At 46.3% G+C, this 20,340-nt stretch overlaps 1 protein-coding gene across 1 annotated transcript in view; it reads right to left on the reverse strand.

Moving 5' to 3' along the window:
• Positions 1-1,524: 1,524 nt before the first annotated feature.
• cfap53 (cilia and flagella associated protein 53) overlaps positions 1,525-20,340 on the reverse strand; it is a 60,978-nt gene continuing 42,162 nt past the window's right edge. The window contains exons 6-8 of the mRNA XM_067989016.1: positions 16,184-16,400; positions 12,085-12,187; positions 1,525-1,959 (exon numbers count right to left, since the gene is read on the reverse strand). Coding sequence (XP_067845117.1) covers positions 1,728-1,959; positions 12,085-12,187; positions 16,184-16,400 — 552 coding nt within the window. The 3' untranslated portion in view covers positions 1,525-1,727. The remainder of the gene's footprint in view (positions 1,960-12,084; positions 12,188-16,183; positions 16,401-20,340) is intronic.

A 20,340-nucleotide genomic window follows, 5' to 3' on the forward strand; every position in this document is an offset into this window, starting at 1 on the left:
CATGGGGTAGATATGGCTGGTCCAGTTAAACTTCTGGTCAGTGGTGACCCCCAAGATGGTGGTATTGAGAATCTCGGCAATGTTGGTGCCGTTGAAGGTTAAGGTGAGTAGGCTAGGTTTTCTCTTGTTGAAGATTGTCATTACCTGGCGCTTATGTGGCACAATTATTACTTGCTACTTGTCAGCTCAAGCCCAATTATCATCCAGGTCCTGCTACAGGCTGCCATAGGCTGCTTCATTATCGGAGTTGTGGATGAAGCTGAACACTGTGGAATCATCAGCAAACAGCCCCACTTCTGAGATTATGACTGAGGGAATGTCATTCGTGAAGCAGCTGAAGATGTTTGGGCTGAAAAGACTTTGCTGAGGAATTCCTGCAGTGATCCTGGGGCTGCGAAGACTGGCCTCTTACAACCACAACCATCTTCCTTTGCGATAGGTTTGGGTCCAGTCACTGAAAGGTTTTACCATTGACCCCCATTAACTTCCGTTTTGCTAGGGCTCCTTCATGCCAGACTCAATCAATTGCCGCCTTGATGCTGAGAGCAGCTATTCTCACCTGTCCTCTGGCATTCAGTTCTTCTGCATATATCTACATGAAGGCTGTGATGAGGTCTGGAGCCGAGTGGTTCTGGTGAAACCTGAACTGAGCATCAGTGAATAGGTTATTGGTGATCAAGAGTTGCAGAAATTGGTGGAGAGACAGGAAGATTGGGAGAGATACTGGAATAGAAATTGGGAACAAAAGATATAAGGCAGCAAGAGAGAGATCAGGAGTGTTAATGGCTCCACAGCCCGCTCCCCTAATAGAGGTGTTGAAGAAGGATAGTGTGGTCAACTATGTCAAAGACTCCTGTGAGATCAAGGAGGGATAATGCTACATGGTCACAGTCATAGAAAATGTCATTTGTGACTTTCGTTAGGGCTGTGTCAGAAACCCTGGAGGAACTCAAACACGGAGAGAGTTGTGAGAGACGGGTGTGGATCTTGGAAGTGACAACATGTTCAAAGACCTTGGAGAAGAAAGGGAGGTTAGGGAGGTAGCAAGGAGAATGGGGTGACAATAGTTTTGAACGGGAAGGGGACAGTGCCTTAGGCGAGTGAACCATTTATAATATCAGCTACCCCTGATGGGAAGCCTATTCCAAGACTAGCGTTGATATTGCCAAGGGCAGCATGTAGTGAGGAAGGAAAGGGGCCAAGGACAGAACCCTGGTGCATTTCTGAGGTGATTATGCAGGACAGGAGAGATGGGGATTTTCTGCCTGCATTGGGATAGGTAGGAGGGGAACCCAGTGAGGTCAGTATCACAGGAGTGGGCCATGTAGGACAGAAGATGGAAGAGGATGGAGTGGTGGCTTGTATCGAACGGGATTGAGAGGTCAAGGAGGGCAAAAGAAAGATAATGTACTATAGTTACAGTTACAAAAGTTAACATTAGTGACTTTGACCAAGGTCAAAGTCCGTGCTGTGCCTTGCCTTTGCAACGTTGGAGGAGACAAAATAAGCACAAAAAATTACACATCTTTCTGGCTCAATTTTAATTGCCTAAAATTACAATAAAAACTAGTTATGTTATAGAGCAACATACAATACACTCTAGGCTGCATCATAAAATACTGTATACCTATTTCTAAAATGTTCTACTGAACATTAAATACCACTTGAATTGTCATTATAAATCAAACAAAACTACGGCATCTGTCCATAGTGCAGCAATAATATTTCTAACACACTTCATTGGGGATGGTGCAATTTCTCCTCCAGGGATGAATTTTCTCAGTGCCTGTATGAGGTCGAGAAAGGGCGTCCTGAAGCTTTTTCTGATAAGCTTCCTCTTCCAATTTTCCTGCTTCGGCCTCTCGCTGTTCTTCTGCCTTCTCTATCTCACGCTGCTGCTTTTGGTACCTTATCTGAGCCAGGAGGTCCTGCTGACACGCCTTGTTCATTTGCTTTTCTCTGTGGTCAAGAAAAGAATGTAATTCATAGGATTCATGTATGTTACCAATGCAGATCCCTTCATTATTCTGTTTAGCTTTTTATACGATAGTGCAGATCTATTGCTCTGTGACTAGAAATAGCTGGTGAGACCAGGTGTACAGCCAACTAAGGGGGCAGATGTGTGGTACATCTGAGGATTGTGTCCTGGAAAATTTGTTTTTGCAGTTTTAAAGTGGTCCCTTTGTAAGGGGTACCTAAATGCTACTTCAGGGAGGGGGGAGGGCACCCCAGATATTCCCCTTGCCCATCAAAGGCATGCAAATCATGGGACCTCCCCCTACCCTGTGCGCTTTGGTGGACAGCAGTGAAGGCCCAAGGCAGGCACGCTTGGCTTTTAGGCCTTGTCTCACTGAATAATAACCTAAATCTTTACCGTCATCTTGTGCCAAAAACAAATCCTTTTTATGATCTTTCTTTTGAGTAGCTTATTTGCAAGCCTGCCAATGAATGTCCTGGTTTGCAGTGATACCATGCCACTGGCCTTGAGAATAAGGCATGGATTTTCTAATTACAATAAAATTCTGGTAATTCACAATAAAAAATGCTATAAAACTGACACTCAGATAGACCACATTGATAACACAATTTATTATGGTTATTTTGAGGCAAGCCTGCAGTAACTCTGAGCATTGATCTGTTGTTGCAGGGTGTTCCCATCCACGTATGTCCTCTCAGCATCCTGTTCATTTTAGATACTGCGGGGTTGTACAGCAGGAAGACGAACTGGAAGAGGGAGGGATCGTGGGTTCAGCAGGGGGCGGGCAGATGGTGGGTTGGACATCGTGGACGGTCGGGGGGGGAGATTGTGGACGGTCGGGGGTGGGGGGGAGATTGTGGACGGTCGGGGTTGGGGGGGGGAGATTGTGGACGGTCGGGGTTGGGGGGGGGGGAGATTGTGGACGGTCGGGGTTGGGGGGGGGGGGGGGGGAGATTGTGGACGGTCGGGGTCGGGGGGGGAGATTGTGGACGGTCGGGGGGGGGGGTGGGGGGGGGAGAGTGTGGACGGTCGGGGGGGGGGTGGGGGGAGATTGTGGACGGTCGGGGTCGGGGGGGAGATTGTGGACGGTTGGGGGTGGGGGGGGAGATTGTGGACGGTCGGGGGGGGGGGGGGGGGGAGATTGTGGAGGGTCGGTGCGGGGGGGGGGGGGGGGGGAGATCGTGGACGGTCGGGGGGTGGGGGGGGGAGATTGTGGACGGTCGGGGAGATTGTGGAGGGTCGGTGGGGGGGGGGGGGGGGGGGAGATCGTGGACGGTCGGGGAGATTGTGGAGGGTCGGTGGGGGGGGGGGAGATTGTGGTCGGCCGGGGGCGGGGGAAATTGTGGAGGGTCGGGGGCGGGGGAGAGATTGTGGAGGGTCGGGGGGGGGGGGGGGGGGAGATTGTGGAGGGTCGGGGGTGGGGGGGGGGGGGGGGAGATTGTGGAGGGTCGGGGGGGGAGGGGGGAGAGATCGTGGACGGTCGGGGGGGGGAGATTGTGGACGGTCGGGGGGGGGCGGGGGAGATTGTGGAGGGTCGGGGGCGGGGGGGGGGGGGAGATCGTGGACGGTCGGGGGGGGGGAGATTGTGGACGGTCGGGGGAGTGATATTGAGGGGGGAGGTCTGTGAATCGCGGAGAGGGAGGCTGATCGCGGGTGGTTTGCTCGGGGGGCCGGGGAGAAGCACTCCTGCTCGTCCTGGCCCATAGGCAGAGCTGGAAAGGCACTTACCTGCTGGATCCGGCCATTCTCACCTCTTCATTTGCTGGGTTTCCAGAGCCGTAAGAAGCCCGGCCCGCAGCCGTTCAATGTAAAGCTCTGGTAAAATGTTGAAGCACGCAGCCTCATAAAAACATTTAAATTACTGACCCGCCTCTCGAGAGCAGGTTACTCACCCGCCCCAACCTGCCTCCGTTAAAACCAGAAGTCGGCGCGTTGGGATCGGGTTTCCGATTTTTGAAAATTTAACCCCTCCCTGCCCATCCTCGGGGATTAAAATTCCCCCCAAAGAAGAGGACAAAATCAGGAGAATCTGGGGGCTGCTACAATCAGTCTTAATGTACTCAACCTTCAGGAAAAATAAGCTCAGAAAATCCACGGGTCGCAATCCTGGCAATTAAACTAGGATTGTACCCACCGATGTCCTCCAGCGCCTGACACCCCCTCCCCCAGAATTGGCAGGGGCAGCAAGAAGGCACCGAATTTACACGGGGCTAGTAGGCGCCTGCCAGCCGGAAAATTTAGTGCTTGCCTGCCATGACGGTGGGGGGAGGGGAAGTTGCCCAAGACCCGCCTTAAAAGCCCAGTCATGCCCCCTTTGGACCCCTGTGCAAGGGGCCGGATCCAATAAAAGTATTTTTAAAAACACCTATCCTTTTTTGAGGGCACGCCCCTTGCCTGTACCCACTTGATGAGGCTCTTTTGTGCCCATCTGGAGGCTGGTATGCAGAGTCAGATGAATGAGCCAGCATACAGAATCCCCCCTCCCATTTCTGGGGCCATCCCCATAGGTCACTTTTTAAAGGGCAGGCCCCCTGACAAAGCCAACTGAGAGCAACCAGAATTGACATGGACCTGGTACAACCTGGTGAGTACCCCTACAGTCAGGGGGGAGATGCAGTGAGAGTCTGGCAGAATCCCTGAGGAAATTCGGGGTCACATTTTGCAAACTGAAACATTGCTGTAATGAGACGTTTTGTCAACTCGGTGGGTGAGATTTGATCTTATTGATAGTCATTTGGCCCCATCTACTGACCATTCAGATACACTGCATTTATTTCTAATTATCATTGTAAAACATTACCACTCTCCGAAATAAAACTCTCGAGCCCTCCCTTCTCTCCGGTTAGTAGCCTATCCAACCTTTGCTTTATCTCCATTGTTCTGGGTCATGCCTCACAACTATGTAACCATCTCTCCCACCCCTACATGTTTGAGACTTTCCGATGTAGCTTTGAGCCCACCCACAGCATTGAGACTGCAGTGGTCAAAGTCACATGACATCCTGTGTGACTGCAGCCTTGACTAATCTCTCATCATCCTCCTCAATCCTCTCTCCTCAACAATCCACCTCGACAATAGAGTTATTTCCACTTATACCTGTTATTAGGAAGACACTGCAGGACAACTTTTTCAAGACTGCTGTAAGGCACCTTGGTTGATGGGAGAGCAGATTAGAGAATCAGGCATGGAGATCAGTGCCCTCAATTTATCAGTGCTCCTAATTTTCCAATAATTAGGCTGGTGGGTGTCCCTTTAAGAGTACAAGGGTCACAGCGTTAGCTTTTTTCTTTCTATCACAGTGCCTATGCACTCAAAAGCTAGGTGCATTCACAGAAAACGTCTCAGCTTGTTTTGATACAATGGCTGCAGAATAAAGACATTGCTCCTGAAAATGAGTGGCCTATGATCCCAGCAACTACATCAGAAATCTCTGCCATTGACTCCAGCGGGCTTTCTGGGGTATTACAAATTTGGGTCTGCCCTACATATCTTCTTGGGTTCAGTGGCATTAGTTGCTCCCATAAGTGATTTGAGTGTCTTATTTTTATGGGAATTGACCCGCACTACTCTTTATATAGTTGTACAACAGCATAACTGAAGGGTGTAATAATGGTGACCCTAGTAATCTGAAGTGAATATTCATGTTTTTTGTACATGTGCTTCTTCAATCTCTTCGAAGGCGAACAGCTTTATTTAACAGTGAGTGAACAGATTTGAACAGATCCACTTTGTTCAATTATTACAACTTATCTTTGATAAAATAATGAACATGCTACACTTCCTCACATCAGCAGGTTATCTGGCTGGACTTAAACAAAATTATTTCTGATTACATTTTCCTACATTCCAACCTTTTGCATAGGCACACGGGAACAGGAGTAGGCCATTCAACCCCTTGAGCCTGTTTCGCCATTCAGTGAGATCATGGCTGCTCTGTACCTCGACTCCATTTACCCACCTTTGTTCCATATCCCTTAATACCCTTACCTAACAAAAATATATCGATCTTAGTCTTGCAAATTTCAATTGACCCAGCATTCACAGACTTTTTGGGGGAAGAGTTCCAGATTTCCACTACTCTTTGTGTGAAAAACCACTTCCTGATTTCATTCCCAAATGGCCTAGATCTCATTTTAAGATTATGCCCTCTTGTTCGGGATTTCCCCATGAGAAGAAATCGGCCCAGAAATTGCTCATGAAATAACGGTGAGGCTGACAGGGCTCGCCGTTATTTCAGGGCAAATGGAAGAGCAAGTTCCGGTGAGCAGACATTCGCAGTCAAACGTGGAAATACGGAAATTGCTCTACTATTTACCCTGCTTGTTTGAAAGCTGCGTGGGAAGGACAGCTCGCTGGCTGAATGAATGGATCAGAGCGAACTTGCTGCACACTGCCCACCTGGAAACAAACTAATCTCTCCATAAAAAAGGTACCCTGGGTTTTTTAGGTCTAAACTAACTTTTAAGGGCTTGGTAAATCTTAATGACAGCCAAACAAACTCTCTGCAACCAAAAATTAACTTTTAAAAATGTGGAGTCTCATTACTTCTGATTTTAATTGTTGTTGGACATTTATTTTAAAAAATTATATTTTTTTAAAACCTTTTTCTTTCTGACTCATTTATTTCTGTCTTTTAATTCACTATTTCTTTTCTTTCACTCGTTCATGGGATGTGGGCGTCGTTGGCAAGGCCAGCATTTATTGCCGGCCCCTAATTGCCCTTGAGAAGGTGGTGGTGAGCCGCCTTGAACCGCTGCAGTCTGTGTGGTGAAGGTTCTCCCACAGTGCTGTTAGGAAGGGAGTTCCAGGATTGTGATGCAGCGATGATGAAGGAACGGCGATATATTTCCAAATCGGGATGGTGTGTGACTTGGAGGGAACGTGCAGGTGGTGTTGTTCTCATGTGCCTGCTGCCCTTGTCCTTCTAGGTGGTAGAGGTCGTAGGTTTGGGAGGTGCTATCAAAGAAGCCTTGGCGAGTTGCTGCAGTGCATCCTGTGGATGGTACATACTGCAGCCACAGTGCGCCGGTGGTGGAGGGAGTGAATGTTTAGGGTGGTGGATGGGGTACCAATCAAGCGGGCTGCTTTGTCCTGGATGGTGTCGAGCTTCTTGAGTGTTGTTGGAGCTGCACTCATCCAGGCAAGTGGAGAGTATTCCATCACACTGCTGACTTGTGCCTTGTTGATGGTGGAAAGGCTTTGGGGAGTCAGGAGGTGAGTCACTCGCCGCAGAATACCCAGCCTCTGACCTGCTCTCGTAGCCACAGTATTTATGTGCTGGTCCAGTTAAATTTCTGGTCAATGGTGACCCCCAGGATGTTGATGGTGAGGGATTCAGCAATAGTAATGCCATTGAATGTCAAGGGAAGGTGGTTAGATTCTCTCTTGTTGGAGGTGGTCATTGCCTGGCACTTGTCTGGTGCGAACGTTTCTTGCCGCTTATCAGCCCAAGCCTGGATGTTGTCCAGGTCTTGCTGCATGCGGGCATTATCTGAGGGGTTGCAAATGGAACTGAACACTGTGCAATCATCAGCAAACATCACCATTTCTGACCTTATGATGGAGGGAAGGTCATTGATGAAGCAGCTGAAGATGGTTGGGCCTAGGACACTGCCCTGAGGAACTCCTGCAGCAATGTCCTGGGGCTGAGATGATTGGCCTCCAACAACCACTACCATCTTCCTTTGTGCTCGGTATGACTCCAGCCACTGGAGAGTATTCACTAGAGTTTGGAAGAATGAGAGGTGATCTCATCGAAACATAAAAAATTCTAACAGGATTAGACAGACAAGGTGCAGGGAAGATGTTCCCGATGGCTGGGGAGTCCAGAACCAGGGGTCACAGTCTCAGGATATGGGGTATGCCATTTAGAACCGAGATGAAGAGGAATTTCTTCACTCAAAGGGTGGTCAACGTGTGGAATTCTCTACCACAGAAGGCAGTGGAGGCCAAGTCATTAGATGTATTCAAGAAGGAGATAGATATATTTCTTAATGCTAAAGGGATCAAGGGATATGGGGGAAAAGCGGGAACAGGGTATTGAGTTAGACGATCAGCCATGATCATTTTGAATGGCGGAGCAGGCCCGAAGGGCCAAATGGCCTACTCTTGCTCCTATTTTCTATGTTTCTACGTTTCGTCTCCACAAGGACTGTGCGGTGGTCACTCCTACCAATGCTGTCATGGACAGATGCATTCGCGACAGGTAGATTGGTGAGGATGAGGTTAAGTAGGTTTTTCTCTCGTGTTGGTTCGCTCACCACCTGCCGCAGGCCCAGTCTGGCAGTTATGTCCTTCAGGACTCAGTCAGTAGTGGTGCTACCGAGCCACTCTTGGTGATGAACATTGAAGTCCCCCACCTAGAGTACATTCTGTGTCCTTGCTACTCTCAGTGCTTCCTCCAAGTGGTGCTCAACATGGAGGAGGACTGATTCATCAGCTGAGGGAGGGCGGTAGGCGGTAATCAGCAGGAGGTTTCCTTGCCCATGTTTGACCTGATGCCATGAGATTTCATGGGGTCCGGAGTTAATGTTGAGGACTCCCAGGGCCACTCCCTCCTGACTGTATATCACCGTACCGCCACCTCTGGTTGGTCAGTCCTGCCGGTGGGACAGGACATACCCAGGGATGGTGATGGAAGAGTCTGGGACGTTGGCTGAAAGGTATGATTCTGTGAGTATGGCTATGTCAGGCTGTTGCTTGACTAGTCTGCGGGACAGCTCTCCCAATTTTGGCACAAGTCCCCAGATGTCAGTGAGGAGGACTTTGCAGGGTCGACTGGGCTTGGTTTGCCTTTGTCGTGTCCGGTGCCTAGTGGTCCGATGCCGGGTGGTCCGTCCGGTTTTATTCTTATTATGACTTTTCGTAGCGAGATTTTACAACTGAGGTGACTTGCTCGGCCATTTCAGAGGGCAATTAAGAATCAACCACATTGCTGTGGGTCTGGAGTCACATATAGACCAGACCGGGTAAGGACGTCAGGTTTCCTTCCCAAAAGGACATTAGTGAACCAGATGGGTTTTTACAATCCAACAGTTTCATGGCCACCATTACTGATACTAGTTTTTTTTCATTCCATATTTTTATTTAATTAATTGAATTTAAATTCCCCGGTTGCAGTGGCAGGATTTAAACTCATGATTCCGGATTATTAGTCCAGGCCTCTGGATTACTAGTCCAGTAACATAACCACTATGCTACCGTACCCTCTCTTTATTTTGCTTCCTCTAACTGATTTTACATTGAGTTCACTGTTGTAGCTTTCACTTCCTGGTTCTGATTGTGCAGCTGATCAAGGATGCTTCAGGCTGATTGGTTGAGGGGAGAGAGAGAGAGAGAGAGAGACAGAGAGACAGATCCTTTCCCCGCTCTCACAGCTCACAGGATCCTGGGAAAGACCGCTGCACTTTTTTCAGCTCACCATTGAAGCAAGTTGGTGCCCAGAAGGCCGCGAATAGGTTATGGGTGGGTTTATAACTAACGAGTGACAGGCAAGGTTCATTCGCTGCTCAGCACAATTTCCGGGCCATTGTGTCTACCCTTTATAATTTTCAACATATCGATTAGATCATCCCTCAAGCTTCTAAACTCAAGGTAATACAAGCCAAGTTTTTGCAACCTGTCCTCATAATTTACCCCTTTCGTGGCTTGGTATAATTCTGGCTAATCTGCGCTATACCCTCTCCAAGGCCAATATATCTTTCCTGAGGTTCAGTGCCCAAAACTAAAATCAGTATTCCAGATGGGGTATGACCAACATGCTGTAAAGCATGAACCATAACTTCTTCACTTTCAAATTCCAACCCCCTTGAGATAAAGACTATTCTATTCGTCTTTTTCATTACTTTTTGTACCTATGCACCAGCTTTTTTTTTTATTCGTTCACGGGATGTGGGCGTCGCTGGCGAGGCCAGCATTTATTGCCCATCCCTAATTGCCCTCGAGAAGGTGGTGGTGAGCCGCCTTCTTGAACCGCTGCAGTCCGTGTGATGACGGTTCTCCCACAGTGCTGTTAGGAAGGGAGTGCCAGGATTTTGACCCAGCGACAATGAAGGAACGGCGATATATTTCCAAGTCGGGATGGTGTGTGACTTGGAGGGGAACGTGCAGGTGGTGTTGTTCCCATGTGCTTGCTGCTCTTGTCCTTCTAGGTGGTAGAGGTCACGGGTTAGTGATTTGTGTACCTGGACACCTTAATAGCTCCTAGTCTCTCACCATTAAGAAAATATTCTGATTTGTCTTTCTCAGATCAGGATGACCTCACAATTCTCCAAACTGAACTTCATCTGCCAAAGTTTTGGCCACTCATTTAGTCTGTCTATGTCCCTTTGTAACTTCCTGCCCCCATCCATACAATTTATTGTGCCTCCTAACTTGCTGTCATCTGCAAACTTAGATACTTCTATAGCCCCAAGAGTTGTGGGTGCACCACAGAATTGAACCCTAAGGTTGACACAAGAAATCACAGTGCTCCAGCTGTGATAAAATGGGGCCAGTGTAGTCGCTTTGGTCCAGGCGAGGGACCATGTTCCACTTTGGAAGACCAAATGCGATCGTGTGGCATTAGAGGGTTTGCAACAACACTTGATGGAAGGCGCATTCCCAAACACATTCTCAGTCGTCCATTGAAGGATTACGTAAGGGGAGTGATTAGGAGATATCAATTAGACATCTAACGCTTGTGGAGAAAGACACCAGTGCAGACTTGATGGGACAAAGGGCCTCTTTCTGTACTTCAACATTGTGATTCTATGAGATAGCAGATGGAAGGGAAGAGAGAGAGGGAAGAAAGAAAGAAAGAAAGAACTTACATTTATAGCATGTTCCATGTCTTCAGGGTGTCCCAAAGCACTTCACACCCAATCAGTATTTGCATTTCATAGGCAAATGGGGCAGACAATTTATGCTTCAACAAACAACAAATGAAACAAATGACCAGTTAATCTGTTTTGGTGTTGATCGTTGAGGGATGAATGTTAGCAGGACAGTGGGAGAACTCCTTGCTCTTTTTCAGATAGTACCATGGGACCTTTTACAACCACTGACCAGGCAGGAAGGCCTTGGTTTAATATCTTATCTGAAAGACAGCACCTTGATCAATCCACCATTCCCTCAATACTGCACTGAATTCTCAGCCTAGGTAATGTATTCATGTTGTAAAGTGGGGCTTGAACCTACAACTTTCTGACTCAGAGGTGGGAGTACTTACCATTGAGCCAGACTGACAACATGAGACAGGACTGGAGGGCTGAATAGATTTACACTTATATAATGTGTTTCACTTAATAAATGTTCCTAGGTGTTTTACAGGACATCTCATGACACCTAGCACAAGTTAAAGGAGGTGATCAATGATAATGTGAAAGAGACAGGTTCTGAAGAAGCTTTTAAAGTTGGGAAGAGAAGTGGCAAAGTAGGGAGATTTTGGGAGAGTTCCAGAGTGAAGGAGTTTGGTGGCTGAAGGCTCTGCCATCTGTGGTTGAAGAGGGTGAGGAGTGGAACACACAGACCAAACACACACACACACACACACACACACTTAATAGGTCAAAATTGGAAGAACAGAGGGTATGTGTTGGGGCTTAGGACTGAAGAAGATTGCAGAGGTAGGCTGAAGCAAGCCCATGGAGAGGCTAGGAAAATAGGAATAAGAACTTTAAAGTCAATGCGCTTGGGGAGTGGGAGCCAATGAAGGTTGGCAAGGACAGGAGTTATGGGAGTGTAGGGCTTTGCATGGGATAGGATCATAACTATAGAGTTCTGGATGAGTTAGAGTTTATATAGGGTGGAATTCTGGAGGCCTGTGAGCAGATCTTACAGTAATCAAGCACAAGGTGTTGAAGACATGGTGAGGGTTTCAGTGGTGGTTGGGGTGAGATAGGGACATAGGCGACAAATATTACAGAGGTGGAGTAAGTAGCCTTGGTGATGGAGCAGATGTGAGGGTTGATGCTCAGCTCAGGATCGAGCAGGACACAGGTTGCGTACTGTTGGCTTCAGCCTGAGTGAAGTTCAACCCATCCAATTTAGTATAATTGATACACCTTGGAGACTGCTTTAACCAAGCGAAAGTTAAAGCAAACCATACGTATCTCACAAACGCATACCTGGCCAGCTTCTCCTCTTCCACTTGCTTCTGATCTTCAATGACTTTAACCAGTTTTGCTTGTTCCGCTGCCATGCGTTGCGGGTCCTTTGTATTTTTCTCCACTGAAAACAGAAAGCAAATATTTGTTGTGAACATCTTTCATCACCTTGAAACTATGTCCAAAGGGGCAGTGGTCTGACTTGGACAGGAAGGAGGTTGGGGAGATTAGCATCCAGCAGGCATGCTGACAGGAAGATCAGTGAGAAAGGTGGATGGGCAATTGGGGGATTGCTGCTTGTAAGGAGTCAGCAACGGGTGCCTCAATGGGGCCTTTCGAAGAATGCCGAGAGAGGCACAGAGGGTAGCTGTGGGCTTATCCAAGGGAGATTCAATGCTGGGATAGTGGCAATAGGAAGACAGAAGATAGGTTAGTGTAGGGATTAGGGGAGGTAAAGTACCCAAGGGGGAAGAAATGAAAGGTGGCATGACTGGGTAACAGAAAGTGGAGCCCAAGAAGGGTCAAGCGAACAAAAAAAATGGGAGACAGAAGTACTGGACAGCCAAAACGTACATGCAAATAGTCAGAGAGGGAATTCAGATCAAGAAGGTGGGTCAGGCAATCTTCTGAAGCCATATTTGTTGCTACTTACTAGGTAATTATTATACAAGTAATGTTAGATATACATTCCAGTTCATTATTACCATTAGATCCCATACCTATACACGGTATGTACATATTCTCCAAGTTTTCTCCCTTTACTGATCTCTTCAGGACCAAATACTCTCCTGCAGCTGAGAAAATGGGCCATTGGCAGCACTGATCTTGGTCAGACATCAGTAGATGCATGACAGCAATTCAGCAGAGACTGCCTATTATCTTCACTTCCTACCTATATGCTGCTCATTGCTTCTGCAATGATCACTAAGAGAGCAAAATGAGTGATTGAACCAATATCCTACCATTCCTCTGGTCCCATGTTGTTCACTAACACCAATTTTCTTAACATGATGTTAAATAAAATGATACCAAGAGAGTTTAGAAAATGCAGAGCTGTGGGACAGGTTGCACTGATTAAGAAAACTGCTTTTTCATATGGGGCGTAGATTCAAATACAGTCCAGACTGAGTGCGGCACGCTTTTCCAAAATTAACCTCTCTCTCAAGCATTATATAATGGAAGCTAGCAAAGGACTTTGTGAGATGTCTTTCTCACACTAAACTTCACATCAAAGATATCAGGAAATACTAGAGATTTAGGACTTTTATTGTTTTGAAACATGCTTAAAATACTTTATAAGATGATGAAGGGAATAGATTGTGTTCAAGTTGACAGTTTGTTTCAATTAAATAGGTTAGGGAGGACCAATTTTGAGTTGTAGAAGGTCAGATCTTGGTTAGATGTCAGGCGGTGGTTCCTTTTCCAGAGAATAGTTGACTCTGGAACAGGCTGCGAACTCGTGTGGTGGACACCGATTCACTGAATTCCTTCAAGCAAGAGTCGGACCCGTTTGTGGCTGGGGCGGAGATCACCTCGTACAAAAGGTAGATATTGCATAGAATTATCAGGGTCAGAGTGATCTCCTGGACTAGTTTCGATTGCCTAATGGGGTCGGAGAGGAATTTCCCATGTTTTCTTTTCCCAAATTGGCCTGGGTATTTATCTTTTTTTTGCCTCTCCCAAGAGATCACCTGGTTTTGGGTGGGGTGGGGAGTGTATATATTGTGATTCAAATTCTAAAAATAACTTTGAGTGATATATTGAGGGAACTACAATGAAGTGGTAGTCCGTCATAAGTGTTTTCCCTGAAAATTTTTAGCTGGCAACAGTTTTAACTAATCTGTAAGCAGGTTTACAAACAACAGACTATGGATATCAAAACTAAGGCACAATGGAAAATATTGGGGTTGACTGAATAAAACTTTTTAACATTTTGCCACTGTACTTCCATAAAAATACTTTGGGGTAGAAATTGGTATGTGTTGCACCTGTTTTTACTTTGCACCTGTTGTAAAACAGGTGCAAAGTATACCAATTTAGCAGTGAGACGGCCTGTACACAGTTGGCACAGGCATTGTTCCCATTGCTAAATTTGTGAGGTCCTATTTTTAGGCGTCCCGGGTGGACAGCTAAAATAGGCCTTTGACCCCTTAATTATATAAATTAGAGACCTAACGCCAGTTGAAGGCCTCCATCGAGAAATTAGCCAGTGATGAGCAGGGCAGGTGATGGGCCTGCTCCGCTCAGGATTCTTCAGCCACCCCTGCGGGCCACAACTGTAGGTAACCTAAAAATCTTTTTTTTTATCATTAATAATCCCATCCTGTGGGACAAGAGTGCTCCTCCAATTCTGTAGAAGTCGTGATCGCCCCACCCCAACAGCCTGCTGCAATCCCCACTCCTGGAACTTTTCCGAAGGCCGCTGCCGGCAAGGCAGGCAGCCAGACATTGATGTCTTTGCTTAGGCGAACTGCTGTGGAGGTGCGACCAGCCCAGGCAGCTCATCTCGTGTATATCAATGAGGCCCGAACACAGTGTTGTGCAGTGTTGTGCAAGTGTTGAGTCTGAGCTGAAAACAGGCCCAGACTAATTTCGAGACCAAAAGCTGCAAAATTGTTATCGCTTTGATTACCATGGTGTAGGAGCCCAATGAGGGGCATACCAAGGATTTTAGAAAGACCCCTTCCCCAAAAATTTCATATACTATAATGGTCTCCTTGCCTCAATATTAACCCCCCCCCCCCCCATAACGAGCGGGAGAGGAGGGGGTTAAAAATGAAAAAACAGGGAAAGTGGCCTCAAACTGCTATGTACTCCCTTCAGCCATTTCCACTTTGTTAACATATTTAAATCAGGCTCCCACAGTGCAATTTGGAGCCTGATTTAAATTTAACAGTCACTGCACAGGTTTCCCAGGGCTCGGGAAACCCGGCACTGAAAGGAAGGCGGGAGCTGCCGGCACCTCAAAGTAAGTGCCTTTTACAGCACTCCTTGTGGACCCAAAGGATCAAGAGTGCTCCCCCAGCCCCTCAAGGAAGCCTTTCGGCTTCCCTCCTGCCCCGAACATAGTCCCCCCTGCCTGCACCCTCCACCCCCGCCAGCACCGATGTCCTCTCCACGCCTTGATCGAGGCCGACCTTGCCTCCCCCTAGCACCGATGTCCGGCCTTCTCCCCTCCCGCGATAGCCTCTCTTTTCTCCCCACCAAGTCCTGATTTCCAGCCTTCCCACTCCCGATTGCTGGGGAACGTCCCCTTAGGTCTCCGGCTGCAGCCTCCTCCAATTTGGCCGGCTGGCAGGCAGGAAACAAATAAAAAATTCTAATTGGTCCTGCCATTAAATTCAGCTGGACCTACATGTCCCCGGCCTTGCCCTACTGCGTTCCCCCGCACTCTCAGTAAATATCAGGGCCACTGTGTCATGCTCCCCTGGATAATGTAATGTATAACACAAAGAATTACCCGTCACGGGATTCTTCTTATCTTCATTCAAAGTCCCAATTAGATCTCTGAGACTCTATCTCCTTTTGATTGAGCTTCAGCTCAAAACATAATTCTTTGGAAAGCGGAGAGCAGTAATGTCGGAGAGAGCAGGACTGTTTGCATGTAGCGCATGCAAATGATGATTAACATCAATGAGTTCAACTTGCTTTGCTACCACGAACACCCAGTAGAAAACAGTCACTATTGCTCCTTGGCCTGGGAAATTTAAAACTTTTGATTTTAACACACCCATGGAGGGGCAAGGTAGTGTAAAAGTTATGGTACTGGACTAGCAACCCATTGCTAGTAAGTTCAAATCCCACTGCAACAAGTTGTGAAACTGAATTCAATAAATCTGGTAATTTGTGGGCTGGCACCAGGGGGAAAATGAGTAATGTCCTTTAGAGAGAAAAACCTGCACCCCTTCCAGGTCTGGCCTACATGTGACTTTGGTGGTCTTGTGGCATGGAAACAGGTGCCAGAGAGTAAAGGATGATATAACTTTACCCTGCAAAGGGATTCGTGGTGGGGGTGGGGTTATACCTCTGAGTTTCGAATGCCTTGCCTGGTAACAGAATCAAGAATATAATTTGACAAGAGAATAAAAATGGTTGGGAGAAGGCTAAACAAATTTCTTACATTTCTCCTGAACCTGAAGCTTGCGTGTGTCCATCACTTCCTTCTTGAGGAGATCTTGAGCTGCTTTCTTTAGGCGCATCTGCTCAAGGCGTTTGGCCCAAGTTTTCTCCATATCTGCCTCAATCAGCCGGTCTGCTTCCTCTTCCTGAATTTTTTGCACATCTGCCTTCTGGGTCAAGTAATCGCGATATACCCGCTGTTCTCTCCGAAGGTCCAGCTAAGAACAGAAAGAAAAGATAGATTTTTATTAAAATTAACAGGATTGCGAGCAAAATTAGCTTTTCTTCTTCCTCTCCGGCGGGCTATGATCAAGCCAACACAAGCCGACTTGCGGTATATGTATAATCATTGCCATTAGATTCAATGACAGGGGTAGTCCTACAGTGCTAGGTCAGAAGAATCCCATTGGATAACCATAGTTCAATTTCCCAGTCTCCACTGAACTTTCATATCGGCTTGCTCCAAAGGGTCGGTTTAGTTGTCTGTGGTTTGTCTGTGGGAAGGGAACAGACCAAGGGAGTCTTTTCTGCACGACCCAATTTTTCCTCCTACTGCGTCAACAAAGAAGGCATATTGATAGTGGAGATATCTGCAGGCTGAATGTTGACAGCAATATTTGTTAGGGGTTGTACATATTCTCCAAGTTTTTTCTCGTTGCTGATCTCTTCAGGACCAAATACTCTCCTGCAGCTGAGAAAATGGGCCATTGGCAGCACTGATCTTGGTCAGACATCAGTAGATGCATGACAGCAATTCAGCAGAGACTGCCTATTATCTTCACTTCCTACCTATATGCTGCTCATTGCTTCTGCAATGATCACTAAGAGAGCAAAATGAGTGATTGAACCAATATCCTACCATTCCTCTGGTCCCATGTTGTTCACTAACACCAATTTTCTTAACATGATGTTAAATAAAATGATACCAAGAGAGTTTAGAAAATGCAGAGCTGTGGGACAGGTTGCACTGATTAAGAAAACTGCTTTTTCATATGGGGCGTAGATTCAAATACAGTCCAGACTGAGTGCGGCACGCTTTTCCAAAATTAACCTCTCTCTCAAGCATTATATAATGGAAGCTAGCAAAGGACTTTGTGAGATGTCTTTCTCACACTAAACTTCACATCAAAGATATCAGGAAATGCTAGAGATTTGGGACTTTTATTGTTTTGAAACATGATTAAAATACTTTATAAGATGATGAAGGGAATAGATTGTGTTCAAGTTGACAGTTTGTTTCAATTAAATAGGTTAGGGAGGACCAGGGGTCACAATTTTGAGTTGTAGAAGGTCAGATCTTGGTTAGATGTCAGGCGGTGGTTCCTTTTTCCAGAGAGTCTGGAACAGGCTGCGAACTTGTGTGGTGGACACCGAATCACTGAATTCCTTCTAGCGAGAGTCGGACCCGTTTGTGGCTGGGGCGGAGATCACCTCGTTCAAAAGGTAGGTATTGCATAGAATTATCAGGGTCAGAGTGATCTCCTGGACTAGTTTCGATTGCCTAATGGGGTCGGAAAGGAATTTCCCATGTTTTCTTTCCCCAAATTGGCCTGGGTATTTATCTGTTTTTTTGCCTCTCCCAGGAGATCACATGGTTTTGGGTGGGGTGGGGAGTGTATATATTGTGATACACAAGGTATCACAATGGTGTGGGACAGGCTGAATGGACTAGATGGTCTTTTCCTGTCCGTCATTATGGGTATGTTCACATATGAATAAGAAATCAAGCATTCTTTTACTTTACTCAATTTACTATGTTGTTCCTGTTTCTGTTTAGTTCACTATTAAATAAATCTGATTCATAGTTGCAACCTGAGATACAAGGTCAGTCACAGTATTATCTGTCCATCAGTTGGAGAAACTGAGAATGTATGATGGTAACCCATACTGAGACAGGAGAAATTGTAACGGGGAATAAGGAAATGGCAGAGACGTCAAACATTTTGTATCTGTCTTCGCAGTCGAAGACACAAAAATATACCAGAAATAGTGCGGAACCAAGGGCCTGATGAGAGGGAGGAACTTGAAGTAATTAATATTAGTAAACAAAAGGTACTGGAGAAATTAATGGAACTAAAAGCCGACAAATCTCCTGGACCTGATGGCCCACAACCTAGGGTTCTAAAAGAGATGGCTGCAGAGATAGTGGATGCATTGGTTGTGATCTTCCAAAATTCCCTAGATTCTGGAATGGTCCCAGCGGATTGGAAGGTAGCAAATGTAACCCCACTATTCAAGAAAGGAGGGAGAAAGAAAACAGGGAACTATAGGCCAGTTAGCCTGACATCAGAAGTTGGGAAAATGCTGGAATCTATTATTAAGGAAGTGGTAACAGGGCACTTAGAAAATCATAATATGATTAGGCAGAGTCAACATGGTTTTATGAAAGGAAAATCGTGTCACAAATCTATTAGAGTTTTTTTGAGGATGTAACTAACAGGGTAGATAAAGGGGAACCAGTGGATGTAGTATATTTGTATTTTCAAAAGGCATTCGATAAGATGCCACACAAAAGGCTGTTACACAAGGGATTGGGGGCAATATATTAGCATGAATAGAGGATTGGTTAACGGGCAGAAAACAGAGTAGGAATAAACAGATCATTTTCAGGTTGACAGGCTGTAACTAGTGGGTGCCGCAGGGATTGGTGATTGGGCCTCAGCTATTTACAATCTATATTAATGACGTAGATGAAGGGATCAAGTGTAATGTATCCAAGTTTGCTGATGATACAAAGCTAGATGGGAAAGTAAGCTGTGAGGAGGACACAAAGAGTCTACAATGGGATATAGACAGATTAATTGAGTGGGCAAGATGGTGACAGGCGGAGTATAATGTGGGGAAATGTGAGGTTATTCACGTTGTTAGGAAGATTAGAAAAACAGAATATTTTTTAAATGGTGAGAAGCTATTAAAGGTTCGTGTTCAGAGGGATTTGGGTGTCCTTGTACACGAAACACAGAAAGTTAACAAGCAGGTACAGCAAGCAATTAGGAAGGCAAATTGTATGTTGGCCTTTATTGCAAAGGGGTTGGAGTACAACAGTAAGGAAGTGTTGCTGCAATTGTACAGGGCTTTGGTGAGACCACACCTGGAGTACTGTGCACAATTTTGGTCTCCTTACCTGAGGAAGGATATATTTGCTTTAGAGGCGGTGTAACAAAGGTTCACTAGATTGATTTTTTGGAATGAAAGGGTTGTCCTTTGAGGAGAGATGGAGTAGAATGGACCTATACTCTCTGGAGTTTAGAAGAACGAGAGGTGATCTCATTGAAATATACAAGACTCTGAGAGGGCTTGACAGGTTGATGTTGTGAGGCTGTTTCCCCTGCCTGGAGTCCAGAACTAGGGGACATAATCTTAGGATAAGGGGTTGGCCATTTAGGACAAGGAGAAATTTCTTCACACAGAGGGTCGTGAACATTTGGAATTCTCTTCCGAAGAGGGCTGTGGATGAGTATATTCAAGACTGAGATCGATAGATTTTTGGACTCTAAGGGAATTAAGGGATATGGGCATTGGGTGGAAAAGAGGAGTTGAGTTCAAAGATCAGCCATGATCTTACTGAATAGCGGAGCAGGCTTGAGGGGCCGTGTGACCTACGCCTGTTCCTATTTCTTATGTTCTTAACCTGCGTTACACCTCATCTGGGATGATTTAGTGCTCAACTAGCCACAAAAAGTGGACAAGTGTTTAATTACGAACACTGATATCGCACACCTTGATAAACACATTTGTAAATTGTATCTGAAAAGGTTTATGAGGCTTATTTCCCATTTATATTACAGGACTTTCATTGGAGGGAGCATTGCATGGAGACAGCACTATGTACAAAGCTAGAATAGATTAAAAATCTTATACTTCCGTGCACTGGTGCATGGCATCAACACTCTGCAGGCAACCATGGACTGTGTGGTCACCTCAATGAATGCTGCAATTAGGCCCTTCCTGCAGGAGTCTGTTACCAGTAATAGTGTCCCTCAGGGATGCTCACACTGAGGCCATGCAGGCTCTGGGCTCAACCATCTCCTCTGGGAAATTGAATGGATAGGGGTTGAGTCGATCAAGGGTCGGATGGGAATATGTTGCCATCTCTCAGGATGTCAGCATGTCTGAACCCTCACCATCACTGAACCAATGCCCACCCTGGTCCCAGAA

The sequence above is a fragment of the Heptranchias perlo genome, chromosome 1, assembly GCF_035084215.1.
Source record: "Heptranchias perlo isolate sHepPer1 chromosome 1, sHepPer1.hap1, whole genome shotgun sequence".
In the NCBI taxonomy this organism is placed as follows: domain Eukaryota; kingdom Metazoa; phylum Chordata; class Chondrichthyes; order Hexanchiformes; family Hexanchidae; genus Heptranchias; species Heptranchias perlo.